This window comes from Brachypodium distachyon, chromosome 1 (assembly GCF_000005505.3).
Source record: "Brachypodium distachyon strain Bd21 chromosome 1, Brachypodium_distachyon_v3.0, whole genome shotgun sequence".
In the NCBI taxonomy this organism is placed as follows: domain Eukaryota; kingdom Viridiplantae; phylum Streptophyta; class Magnoliopsida; order Poales; family Poaceae; genus Brachypodium; species Brachypodium distachyon.
In genome coordinates, this window is record NC_016131.3 from 54,292,383 (window position 1) to 54,306,551 (window position 14,169).

Here is a 14,169-nt window from a genome sequence, read left to right on the forward strand (position 1 = left end):
AAAATCAAAACCCTTTTCCGATCCCTCCCTCGGCGATTCCCCAATCCACCGGCTAGGGTTTCCCGATCTCGGGTATGGCCAGGGTCAGCAAGACGACGCCCTACGCCGCCGCCGCCGCGGCCTCGTCGACGACGAAGGGCACGACAACCGCCGCGGCTGCCAAGCCCAAGCCCTCTCGGGTGAAGAAGACGCCCCCTACCTCCGCCGCGCCCTCACCGCCGGCTTCGGAGCAGACTAACCCAGCTGCGGCCTCGTCGACGACGATTGAGACGGCGTCCGCCGCGGAGAAACCCAAGGCGCGGTCGAAGAAGAAGCCGCCTCCTGCCGCCGCCGCGCCCTCGCCGGCGCAGAATACCCCGGCTGCTGCCGCTGCCGCGCCCTCGTCGGCGACCGATAATACGGCGCCCGCGGCGGACAAGCCCAAGCCGCGGTCGAAGACGAAGACGTCCCCTGCTGCCGCGTCGCCGAAGCGAATGCCCCCTCCCGCCGCCGCCGCCGTGATCGAGATACCCGATTCCCCCACCCCGTCGGCGAGCGCCAGGAAGAATGGGGGGCGGAGGCCTCTCATCCTCGAAGTCGACGGGGTCGAAATGTGGACGCCGCGGCAGAAGCGCCGCATCGATGAGGACTGCTGCATCCTCACCGCCGACCCCCTGGTCGCCGACGAAGCTCCCCCGGTCGTCGTCACCCCCGCCGCTGACGACGACATAGCGGTTGTTGCGGAGCGCGGCAAGGTACGGACCCCATTTCCCATGACTCGTTGCTTGCCCAAACGGGCCACGATTGATCATCCATTGGCGCAATTTCGACGGGGTGTTTGCAGGTGGCGTGCAGAGATTACCCCCACCCGAGGTATGCCTGCGCCAAGTACCCCTTCGCCAGTACCCCTCATGAGAGCCACTGCAAGCAGGTATGCTCGCACCATTTCTGATCGCTTGTGGCATCATTTCTGTCGGGGCAGACATGCCATTTATAAACAAGCAGCTGAGCCTATCTAGGTTCTGCTGGACCTAGGTTCAGCCAAACTTTCTGCTTTCAAGCCTCGAAACGGTCATATGACTTTCAACTGGACATACCTGCAATATCAGTATCAGTAGGGTTTTTTTAGAAAAAATCAGTATCAGTAGTATTTTATTTTCTGAGGAAATCAATATCAGTAGTATATCCGTTTCAAAAACAAAGTATCAGTAGTATTTATTAGTGTTACATTGCTGTGATAACACCTAACTGCCAAGATTATCACCTGCATCGTGTTCCTCTTGTGCTGCAGTGTTTCTGCTACGTATGCGACATTGCTGCTCCATGTGCAACCTGGAAGGGACATACAAATTATGGGCATTGCCATGCTTCAGACAGTGACAAGAGTTGGAGGATCATGAGGGGAGTGGCGAGGCAAAAGCAATGCAATAGGCAGTGAGGTCTCGTTGTCATTGAGGCGAGGTTTACCCTTGTTCTAGGCCAGAGAAAGCAGCGACCATTTTGTAATCATCGGTCGGTTTATCCTGACTGCAAGGCTACTCTTCAGCATAACTTGTACAGGGTTGGATTGGTAGAGAACCTGATATAGTCTTATTTCAAAAATCCAGGAGTGTTCTCTTCTGTCGATGCAGTCAAGTTTAATGTTCCATCCAATTTTAGCATTTCATCTTATATTCTGCAACCCGTTCTTGTCCTGCAATTCACTTCAGCTTTATTTAACCCATTGACGTCAGCAGATGCATTCGTTTGAAATAAGTTCCGTTTGTGACTGTCGCTGTGCTGTTTTGATTCCCACAAGGGCCTCCTTGTTCACAGACGTACCATTTGGATTCTGCAACTCGTTCACAGATGTTTTCTACAGTTCAGAAACAATGTTCCAGTATGCCAGATAAATTCTTCATGTAACATAGGAAAATAATGTTTTGTATGCTCTCACACGGATATTATTGATAATTCTGATGGTCCAAAGCTCAATTGAGACGCTAGTAAAATCTCATTTGATCAAGATTTATTAAATCCTGCGACACCTCATTTGGCTCACATGTATTCAGTTCAATTCAATCAGTTGGATTCCAAATCATATAAGCACTAGCAAGGTTTCAGTTTTATTCAAACCAATTCGATGCTCAAGTTTCCTGTTGGGCTATCCACCGGAATTACAAAACTCAACAATTCCTAAAGCTCCAGAACAGAGTTTATATCAGATTAGTCAGATCCAAGAGCAAATATTCCAATGCAAGAACTAAGAAGCAAAAGTTCGGAACTATCATCAAAGGATCAATATTCCAACCTAGTATCCAAACTCCAAGCACAGCGTAGTGCCCAGTCGGTGAAGCAGAGGCTATTTGGGATGGGAAGCAGAGAGATGCACAGGCAATGGGAAAGCAGAGGGGGCGATATTGTAGAACAGTAGAAGGGTCTGCAGACGCATGCTTCTTGGTTGCAAACGGCTCTACGACTACGTAGACACACGAGCACAAGTGCTTTTCGATCGACAGCGCTAGGAAGAAAGCCCAAATCGCACGCTCCTGTGGCTCCTGTCGTCTTCTTCCCACTGGCTCCTGCATCGTCGGACGTCGGTATCTGCTGGTCCGTGGAGTCTCGTCGTCCTCTTCTCCGAAACTTTTTCCGTCCCTTTTTGCCGAGCCGACCCGTGTGACGACGAACGATCCGGTTGGCGGCGACGGTGCCCACGTCTCCGGCGTCTCCCGGCCGTGAACTTTTTTTTGTTTTGACCAAGACTCCCGGCCGTGAACTTTGTTCTACGTGGAGCATAGCCCTTTCGAACAAGCGAGAAGCCTAGGCAGTGCTTCACATGACAATAAACCTAGTGACATCAACTCGATGGCAGGAACAGAGCAAGGGGGGACATAGGAGGATATAAATAATTAAGCTCCCCTCGACCATAGACGAAGTAGTGGAATGGCGGTAGGATTGGGGACGCCAGCAGAATCAGTGCCTCCCCTGCATGAATCATATACAATCATTTGATAAGTATCTAAGCACTAACATTTCACACACAATTGCATTACACAAGTCAATTGTCATCTTTGATTCGTATGATTTCAGAAAGTCGGGAATAGGAAAGATGTAGGAATTTGGATGTCAATCATACAAGAATCCAAAACACAAAACTATGCAATAAAAAATTGTTGATTGCACCACATGAAAATTGCATAAACTTGTTTGATGGATTGGGTGTTAGCCATAGTTGTCATAAAAAACAAGGAAATTTTATATTAAGTTGGACCTCATGAAAATTTTCCTTTGAAATGCATGCAAAGTCATCGGTAGGAATAAAGTCCTATGGTTTCATATTGTGTGAATCAAACTAACCGTATAATTCTTTAGGATCGTAATCCTCCAATTTTTTGTGTGAAATTTCTTTGAATCAAAGAGGTCCTAATCGTAACATAGACATAACCTGATGGAACAATGTTAAGTTGAATGTCGAGTAACGTGTTGGCTAAAACCATGAGAGAAGAGGCATGAGGTCAATACAAGCTTAGGTAACAAAAGATCAAGGAAAGAGTGGCATGTATTACCTCCATATAAGATGTTCTAGTTTTGTTCTAAGTTAAATCTGATCAAATTTATAGAAAATTCCACCAACAACTACGGATTAGTTTTATTATACCTTTCATGATATACATCTTCATAGTATACATATTTGAAATTCTATTAGTATTTTATAATTTTAATTAGAAAAAATAGAGCATTTATATTTAGGCTGAGGATCACTAAATCCCTCATAATTTTTTTTAACTTGTAACAATGCTAAAACATATTATATTATTTAGGCGGAGTATTTGCAAAAGCGTGGGATCACCAGCTCGTTTGGCATCCATCCTTTCATTTCATTTCATTTGGTAGAAGTGAAATGAAATCCAATTTTTGATAGGATTTCATTTGGTTGAATTTAAATTCCAAGTTCAAAAATCATGTTTGTCTACCACATGGATAAATAATAACTTTTATAGAGGAGTTGGTGTTAGTTATGATACGATTCCATACAATTTGAGATTTGATTCATGTGACCAATTCTGTGCCAATCAAACAAGTTGGTTTCTGAATTCAAAATGAATTCCAGAATTATGTGTCCATATGATGGATGCCAAAACAGGCCGTAAACATCTTCGACGTTTTTTACTTTATTTTTGAACCAAAGGCATGAGAATTGAGAGGACTGTCATTCATTAGAGAAAGAAATTGCCATCCATTTATTGAGCAGCAAATATATACATCCTGAGCTAGTTCACGAATTTAGACGCCAACGCTGCCACTCAAACACTTACGACAAGACCTATACTACCGCTACGCAGAAAGTGTGTTCAGAGGTTGACGAAGGGCGCGCCGGTGAGGACCTCGGTGGCGGCGAGCGCGACGAGACCGAGCATGGCGAAGCGGCCGTTCCAGAGCTCGGCGTTGGCGCTCATGATCTTGCCGGCGCCCCTGGCCTCGGCGCTCTCGCCCTGCAGCAGCGGCACCAGCGACGCCACGGACAGCACGACCACCGTGTAGGCGAACCAGGCCTGGCCCGTCCCGCTGCCCAGCTGCGAGAGCAGGCCGTCGCCGCGGCCTGCCTCCACGCCCAGCGCCGTCACAAAGCCCACCATGGCGAGACGGCCGTTGATCCGCTCCGGGGCCGGCCCGCTGAAGGACAGGATGTCCCAGATCGAGGCCGCGGGCTTGTTGGGCGTTTTGTCGTTCTGGGCCCTCACGACGACGGTGCGCGGGCGGAGAGGTGATCGGGCCGCGGCGAAGCTACCGGCGGCGACACGGGGCGAGACGGTGGCGCCGGAGAAGGAGGTCATGGTGGACATCATGGTCGCCATGGATTAATCTACAGCTAGCCGAGCGAGGAACTGAGCTAGAAAGAAAGTGGCTATGTTGTCAAGAGAATCGAGATGTTGTGTGTTGCTGCGAAATGAGTGACAGAGCGGCTGAAATTTATAGGCTGCTTGGTTGCCCGCGGGGGTGAGGTGAGCCAGCCAGCTAAGCTAGCCGTGAATCGAAATGCCCGATCGTGGATACGTGGAGCGAGGCAAGTCACGATTCGGCCCGGGGACGTGGATGTCCAGGGCACCGTTGCGCGCAGTGAGGCAGAGCAGCAGAGCAGAGGGACTTGATCCCTCTGTTCTGAGTGTTTTGGTTTGTCTGAGTGATCTCGGGTGGTTTGTTTCTAGTGATTTGTGCGTGTGTGCACGATTCTTCTCTTGATTCTTCCCGCTTTGTTCTTAAGCGGGGAGAGAAAGAGAAAGCACACGGAGAAGCATGTAGGTAGGAGTACATACATAGGTATGCAACGACTGTTCGTGTGATTGATTGCATTTGCGAGAGTTTGTATTTAGACTTCACTTCTCTTTGCATCCTTACATATATTATTTAGACTTCACTTCTCTTTGCATCCTTACATATATTCCTAGCTACGATTTCTCGCAAAGACTAGAAAAGGCTCACGAAGAAATTTATGTGTGCTCTTCTACTCTTCGTTACAAGCACGTCCAATTGGTGCTAGCCTCTTTCCGGCCGTGCCAACATTGACGTACTCATGACTTAGTGTATGCATATATTCAAATTTAGTCAAAATTGAGATATACTTTTTTGGACGGGGGAAGTAGTAATTTCTCTAGTGAATCGTTGTAGACCTTTTCCCAAGACCAAGGCCTCCTTCCCTCGTTCGGTTTAGAGGATTTTTATAGAAAATTCAGGGAATTGAGAATTCCATAGGGAAATTTATTGTAATTGCATTTATTTAGTAGGAAACAAGCAAAGTGATTCCTTAGTAATCCCATTGATTTTATGTGTTTTTGAAAGAAAATGAGCTTTAGATATAACCTCCTTTTTAAATAGGAATAAGGTTGGACAATTTCTTATGATGGCAAGTATTATCCTATAACAACTCCTTTGACTTCTTTTTCTTAAAACCGAATAAGCCCTGATTGGTCCTCTATGTGCGACTACCTAAGTCATATACATTAATTGATTACAGACAATGTTTAATCAACGATAAGCTTGAAAATGTTTTCTTTTAAAAGGAGGATGAACCCCCAACCTCAGCATCAAAATGATGCACACAACTTTTTTTATTATATTATTCAACAAATATGAAAAAAAAAATACATTGATCAACCCAAAGCCACCTTTCTGACGACAATTTTATCGGAAAACCTACAAACTTGATGAAGGGGGTGAGATCGGGATCTCATGCCTTGACCAAATACCAACGCACATCATCTAAATCCGTTGGCCGCAACAGGGCACAACAGATCCAACAGATCCTCAGTGCGCACCACATGCGCATGCTTCAGAATCAGCCGTCGCCATCTTCGGCCTATCCATCTTTAGGACAGGATCTAATTAAGCAAGATTAGTTTTTTTTAGAATGCAAGATTAGTTATACATACTTACAATTGGTTGGATCAGGACGGTGGATGACATTTTTGTAAATATCACGTTGGCCTAGATATCAAGATTGCTGGGGGTCCAAATGCAAACATGGGCCTAAAAGAGAATGCATTGGAAGAATACGTTGGAATACATTGTGGTCTCTTGAAAAATTACGGCCCAGCCAACACCGTCGATGGCCACTGATTCCTTTTTTTTTTTCGGGGAATGGCCACTGATTCTGTCTGTCCAATCGCCTGGCCCGGGGGCTCATCGGAGTTTTCGCTCCAACCCAGTATCCAAACTCAGCTTTCCTCCAAAAAGTATCCAAACTCATGAGAGAGAGATCCGAGTAATCCTCCTCCAAAATAGGATCACACGGTGCCGCGGAGAGAATGAGCACCTCGCTCCGCTTCTCCCGGCCGCTCGTCGCTTCGTGTTCCGCCTCCGCTGTCGTTCGCCTGCCTTGCCCGGTCACTCGCCTGCTCCCAAGCTCCGCCCCCAATCCTCTGCCCCCCCTCCTCTCGCCCCGCATCCACATCCCAATCCTTGCTCTCTGCGCTCCCGTATGGATCCAGAGTCCCGGGAAACCCTAGAGACGGCGGAGGTCGAGGGGGAGAGGCTCCTCCAACGGCTGGAGCTCCTGGCGGGCGTCATGCTCTCCATGCTGGCGCAGGTGTGCCCGGAGGAGCTCCTTCGTCTCTTCCCGCTCCCGCTCCCTTCCCCGCACCCCTCACGCCCGTTCCAGTGGACCCCACCGTCCACCGTGGACGCCGGGCCCCCCGCAATGGGTTGACTGGGTGCCGCCCCCGCCACATCGATTGTGGATTTCCCAGACCCGCCACCGGACGGGCCTTGGGTTGTCTTTTGGGTGGCGGCGGCGATCCCTTTTTCTTCAAGCAACTCTGGGCTCCCCCCTCCCGATCTAGGGTTTCCATGGCTGATGGCACACGTGGCCGCGGTCGTGGTCGTGGCCGCAATTCCGGTCAGGAGAACCGTGGAGGGAATTTGGGTGGCAACACGAGTGGAGGGAGTGGAGGCACCTGGCGTCCTCCCCCGCAATAGCAACAGGCGCCCCCGCCACAGCAGTTCGCGGCGCCCCCGCAACCGCAACTGGCGGTGCAGCAGCTAGCGCAACCGCAGCTCCAGTTCGCTCCACCCCCCCCCCCCCAGCAGCAACAACAGTTCTATTGTTTCCAAGGTCCGTCGTGGAGCTACTACCCTGGACAAGTTCCTCCGAATCAGTGGATCACCCCGCAAGGCACCTGGGCGGTTCAGGCTCCTCCACCGCCGCAGTTCCAGGCCCAATCCTTCCCACAACAACACCTACAACAACAACTGCAGCAACAGGTGATCCCTCTGCTTCAGCCACCTCAGCAACCCCTGCAAGCCGCTGCGCCGTCCCAACAGCAGCAGTTTACGTAGCCTCGTCCCCAATTTTCCCAAGTGGTCCAGAATTAGGCAGGTGTGGCAGATGTTCAGCCACTGCAGCAGAACCAGCCGGCGACATCCCAGGCAATTGTTCCCTCACAGACAACTGCTGCCCCCCGGACTGCTGTCATCCCTTAGCCTCCTCAACAAGCAGTCCCCACTGCCCCTCAGCAGACCCTTGTGGATCATGCTGCTGTTGAGAAGTTTGTCAGCGTTATCTGTGGTAATTGTGGTACTCTTGGTCATGCCACTGAGAATTGCACCAGACCCAAGATATGTAGTGTCTGTAGATCCACAGCTCACAAGGATACTGTGTGCCCTGTTAAGAAGAAGAGTCACCAAACTGCTGATGGCCTAGGCTTCTAACACATTGAATGCCATGGGATTGGCAGCCAACATCCTGATGCTACTAAGAATGTGGGACTAGTTTTGCTGGAATTTGGTGAAATCTTCAAGGTGGAATTAGCTGCCGAGTTCTCTGTCATTCAAAACTGACTGGCCCTGGCAAATCAGAGAAATTGATCCATATACTTTTCTGGTCAAATTCCCCCCACACATCTCAGTTGACTCAATAGCTACCATCCCTCACACTGGTTTGGCAAAAGAGGGGGTCACTTTAAATGTTGAAGTTTGGCAGGGAGATCTGGACTTGTATGAGGAGCTCCATCCAGTGTGGATTCAGCTCAGAGGACTGAAGCCAAAATGGTGTGAGCGGTTCATCTTAGACCAGGTTGCCTCTGTCTTTGGCCTGCTACAGGAAGTTGACTGGGCTGGCCTGCTACTCCTTGATCCTTGCTCTGAAAAGAGAGTTCTTGCTAAAGACCTCCCCCAAGCTACCAAACCTAAGAAGATGAAGCAATGGGGCCCCATTCCTGCCACTAGACAAAGCACCAGAGTTCAGGAAAAAGGGAAAACAATGATGGAGCTGGCACAACTCAACAAAAAGAAGAAGAACCTGGAGATGCCTGCTGCTCCTCCTTCCCAACTGGCCGGTATCATTTCTCAAAATCCTTTTAATATTCTGCATAAAGATCATCTACTGCATATGGCCTCTTTAGTAGGTGTAGATATTATTGATGATGTGCCTAGTGATTCTGATGTTCTACCTCTTACTCCTCTTGCTGATTTGTCATGCAATCCCACTTTGAACTTACCTGCAAATTCTTTACATGTGTTAGCTGACCCTCCAACTGTGGAGCCATCTATTGTAGAACCTTGTACTCCTGTCAGTCACATACCCACTGACAGGGACTTAGAACTTAGTGACCAGCTATGGTCCAAGGTTAGTAGATATAAACGGGGCAAGCACCCTAGGAAAAAGAATTTTTCATGAATGCTGTCTTCTGGAATGTCAGGGGCATCTCTGCCCCAGGCAGGAAAGCCTGCTTGATTGATTTGATCTCTAAAACCCATGCAACTGTGCCGGGTCTGCAAGAAATTAAAAAGGAATCTCTCTCCTCTTCTTTCCTAAAATCTCTAGTAGGGAATAGGCTGTTTGACTGGCATCTGTTGCCAGCTGTTGGATCTGTTGGAGGTATACTTGTAGGCACTGATTCTAACATGTTAGAAGTGCTTAATTGGGATACTGGCTCCTATCATGTGTCCTGCCACCTAAGATGCAAAAGCAGTACTAAAGAATGGAGATTCATAGCTGTCTATGGATCCCCATATGAGGAAGGCAAAGAGGACTTTATCTCTGAGCTTCACTCCTTATTTCTTAATAATAACACACCTACCCTCATTGGAGGTGATTTTAATCTAGTTAGATCAAAGAAAGACAAAAGCAATGGCAATGTTGACTTGAAATGGTGCAACAAATTCAATGAGTGGATTGAGATTTGGGGCCTTATGGAAATTAAACTTTCAGGTAGAAAATTTACTTGGACGAATAACCAAGCCAATTTAAGCATGTCCACCATTGATAGAGCCTTATGCACTAGGCTCTATCCCCTTTCTTCTTTGCAAGCTTTGCCCAGATTAGGTAGTGACCATGTCCCCATCTTGTGGGATTCTGATATTGACCAGATCCCACATGTTAGCAGCTTCAAGTTTGAGAAGTGGTGGTTCCTTAGAGAGGACTTCAGGGGCATTGTTGAAAAATCCTGGAACACTCCAGCTGCTGGTAGAACTGCCATTGATAGATGGCAGGTTAAACTCAGGAGACTCAAGAGAGTACTTAGAGGATGGAGTAGGAACATTAAAGAGGACCTGATGTCTGAGTATGATGCATTAAATATTAAGTCAGAAACCTCTGAACTATCAGAGCAGGAACAGCACAGGCTAAAAGCCATCCTCCAAGAGATCAGTTCTATCTGGCTCAAAGAGGAAACCAAGGCCAGGCAAAGGTCAAGGGACAGGAATATTTTAGAGGGAGATAGAAATACTGCTTACTTCCACGCTGTGGCTAACCAACGTAGAAGGAAGGGTTGGGTACACTCTTTAGATGGCCCAAATGGCCCTGTCCATGAAACTAAAGACATGTTGGACATAGCCACTTCCTTTTACAAACAGTTATTTTGTTTTGAACACAGGCAAGGTTTCTCCCTGGGCCAAAATTTCTTTTCCCCTAATGAACTAGTCACTGAAGAGAAAAATGTTGCTCTACAGTCCCCCTTCTCTGAGGAAGAGGTCAAAGTTGCCCTGTTCTCCTCTTATGCAGAAAGAGCACCAGGACCTGATGGGTTCTCCTTTTTATTTTATCAAAAGTTCTAGGAGTTGGTGAAAATAGATATCATGTCCCTATTTCATGATTTCTACCATGACAAACTGGACATCTATCGTTTGAACTTTGCCACTCTTGCTTTAATTCCCAAGGAGCCTGATGCTACTGAAATCAGGAAATTCAGACCCATCAGATTCCTTAACTACATTTTTAAGCTCTTCACTAAGGTGCTAACTAACAGGCTGGCAGCTATTATGGGCCACCTAATTGCCAGCAACCAATCTGCCTTCATTAAAGGGAGATACATCTTAGAGAGCGTTGTAACAGCACATGAGGTGTTGCATTCTGTTCACCAATCAAATCAAAAAGGTCTTATCCTTAAACTAGATTATGAAAAAGCTTTTGATAAAGTAAAGCTTGACTTCCTAGCTGAACTGCTTAGCAGAAGGAACTTTGGGGCCAGGTCGATGTCCTGGATTGAGCAAATTACTCATAATGGATCTGTGGGAGTGAAACTAAATAACTCAGAAGGCTCCTCTTTTGTCACTGGTAAAGGGCTGCGGCAGGGAGATCCTCTATCGCCTCTCCTTTTTAATCCGGTTGTAGATACCCTCACCAAAATGCTGATTAAAGCCTCACACTGCAACCTGATCAAAGGGCTGTGCCCTGAGATCCAACCTGGGGGGATAATGTGCTTGCAATACGCTGACGACACCATCCTCTTTGTTGATAATGATATTTTTGCTGCAATTAATCTCAAATGGGTCTTGTCCTGCTTTGAACAAGTTTCTGGTATGAGAATTAATTACAATAAAAGTGAGTTAATCTCTATCAACATGGAAGCACCTGAGGTTGATCCTTTTAAACAAATTTTGGGACGTAGCATTGGCTCCTTCTCCATTAAATACTTAGGTATTCCTTTGCACTATGATAAACTCAAGAAGGAAGATATCCACCAAAGTGGATAAAATCCTCAAAAGAATTGCTGGCTGGAGAGGCAAGTTGCTCTAAAATGCTGGTAGATTAATTCTTATTAAATCCTGTCTAGCTAGTATTCTTGTCTATCTTCTTTCCTTCTTTAAATTCCAAAGTGGGCTCTAGAAATGATTAATTCCCAGATGTCCCATTGTATGTGGAGTGATGCTGAAGGGAGCAGGAAACTTCATCTTGCTAACTAGCATTTACTCTCCATGAAAAAGGAGTTTGGTGGTTTAGGTATACCATGTCTCCAAGACTTAAACTTGTGTCTGCTAGGCTCCTAGGTGAAGAGATACATTTAGGGGGATGGGAAGCTCTGGAAACAAGTTATTGACCACAAATATAACACCTCCTCCCCCAATATTTTGTACTGCAATGCTATGGGGGGCTCTAGGTTTTGGCAGGGGGTCATGTGGGCTGCACAGGCTGTTAAAATGGGTTATAGATGGCATGTTGGAAATGGCACTAAGATCCACTTCTGGGAAGACACCTGGTTTGGTACATCTCCCCTTGCTGTCCAATTCTGGGATTTATATGAAATTTGTAATGAACAGCTAACTACCCTCAGTGATGTTTGGGATGACATTACTGTGAGGCTGTCATTTAGGAGAACCTTCTCCCCCTCTCTGATGGAGAAGTGGTTTGAACTGAAGCAAATTGTACAGGGCACTGTCCTACTGCCTGAGCAGGATGCCCTTATTTGAAAGTATAACAACACTGGTGTTAACTCCACAAGCTCCCTTTATAAAATTGTTAAGTGTAGAGGGGTTATGCCTGTTGTATGCACGACAAGTTGCAAACCCCTCGTACCTCTGTAGCCAGACGAAAGCCTGCACGCATGCTGCTTGCAATGTGCAAAGCATACGTACACACACACAAGTGCTTTTCGATCGACAGCGCTAGGAACAAAGCCCAAATCCCACGTCCCTGTGGCTCCCGTCGTCTTCCTCCCTGTGTCTCCCGCATCGTCGGCGTCGGTATCAGCTGGCCGGTCCGTGGTGTCGTCGTCCTCTTCTCTGAAACTTCTCTGCCACCTCTTGCCAAGCCGACCCGTGAGGACGAGCTTTCCGGTTGGCGGCGACTGTACCCACGTCGCGGAAGTGTCCCGGCCGTGAACTTTCTTCTACGTGGAGCCACCGAGCAAGGCAGTAGGATGCAGGACACATCCAAAAACGGTAGACAAGTTGCAATGTCTTAGTACATTCAGTTTTATGTATGCACCATTCGTAGAGGTATTTGTACCTTCTGAAAATTTCTATAATTAATACATGTGTACCTAAATATAAGAGTATATGTAGAAATTTTGTGCAAATTTAACTCGTACAATATACTTTCAAAAAGACAAAACAAGCTCTTTTACGGGGCGACCTTCTCTTTGCTCGGTCGCCGGAGAAGCCTACCTCTGCCTACCTTCTTTTGGCGTTAGGAGTTGTTCCCTGTTAGTTGTCGTTGGAGCGGATGGCGGTTCGCTTTTGCGGTTATGACTTGTTTGTCGGCTTTCCTTGTAATGCTAGTATTCAGGGTTTAACTGCGGCTTCCCTTGAATAAGCTGTGCATGTACGGTTTTCAGCTCGGTTTTCCTTATAAACGGAGTCACTCCATTCTTCTTAATGAAATGCAAGAGCACCATGTACTCTTCAGGAGGTTCCGTCAAAAAAAGATTTTACAAGACCGTCAATTTGTTTTTCTACAGTTTATAGTATCAATCTTGCACTTCTTTTTTCATACAATCTTATATTTATATACAATACTAGTCCGTATTATGTATTACGATTCAGCAAATTTTTAAACGATGTGGCTATATCTCATAAATCCTGATTTTTAAGAAAAATGTTTAAATCTCAGTCGACGTATGAGAACGGTTGGGTTAATGTCTCAATGTCATTTCACTTTTCTCTATTCATCGTTCGACCCAAATCTTAAAACACAAACCGTATCTAATGGCCGAAAATCAACATATCTCTATTAAAAAAAATCAGGCGACTTAATATAACAAAATTGTTTTTTAAATAGTACAAGTAGGTGTAAACACAACAACCGAGTTTGCCATCTCTGCTTCAAAACAAGTCACGACACTATCCCGCGGAGTAACAAACGAGAGAGAATATCTAGTGTACCACTTCTTTGGGTTCTACCAACTCATGGTAAAATGTTTTTTTTTAATGTTGAGTGAATTCACAAATTATGTGTGTAAAATCCTACAGTGTATCATATCGAAAATCCGCATACAAAAACAAGGTGGCATATCGTACGAAAACCACTCTTACGGTGCAAACTGTGCAAACTTCATAAAAATCATGTTTAAAAGTTTATAAAGTTCCTAAAAAATACCATGGTTGAAGGCATGATGTTGTACAAACATGAAAATTTCAAGTCTAAATTCGAATGCATTTTTCAGGAATTGAAAAGAGAAATATTCAAATGTAAAGTGCCAAACATTAAAGAACCAATTTGTTATTTTTTCTTGCTGCTACTAAACACAGTTGATTTTGGACTTGCAATTTTGCATTATGTACAACATTACTTTTCAAATATATGTATTTTTTTAAATGAAAAATTTATAATGGTTTTTCTACAGTAAGAGTGGTTTTCACCTAATAGCCCGGCAAGAAAAAAAAGAGACAAATGAAACATGAATAGTGTCTCTTTTGTGTTCTTTTGTCTTTTTCAACCTATTCATTTCTGGATTTGTGTGCTTAGTTAAAATCAAAGGCGAAGAGCTCTACAATTCA

At 46.1% G+C, this 14,169-nt stretch overlaps 2 protein-coding genes across 2 annotated transcripts; one reads left to right on the forward strand and one right to left on the reverse strand.

Annotated features, from left to right (window-relative positions):
* Positions 1 to 1,655, forward strand: LOC100834572 (DNA translocase FtsK). Its single transcript, XM_003561305.4, has 3 exons — positions 1 to 734; positions 824 to 910; positions 1,271 to 1,655. The coding sequence occupies exons 1-3, from the start codon at positions 75 to 77 to the stop codon at positions 1,415 to 1,417; spliced, it is 894 nt and encodes a 297-aa protein (XP_003561353.1). The 5' UTR covers positions 1 to 74; the 3' UTR covers positions 1,418 to 1,655.
* A 2,525-nt stretch (positions 1,656 to 4,180) lies between these two features.
* Positions 4,181 to 4,924, reverse strand: LOC100839629 (low molecular mass early light-inducible protein HV90, chloroplastic). The gene has a single exon (XM_003557452.4). The coding sequence runs from the start codon at positions 4,812 to 4,814 to the stop codon at positions 4,311 to 4,313; it is 504 nt and encodes a 167-aa protein (XP_003557500.1). The 5' UTR covers positions 4,815 to 4,924; the 3' UTR covers positions 4,181 to 4,310.
* Positions 4,925 to 14,169: the final 9,245 nt, after the last annotated feature.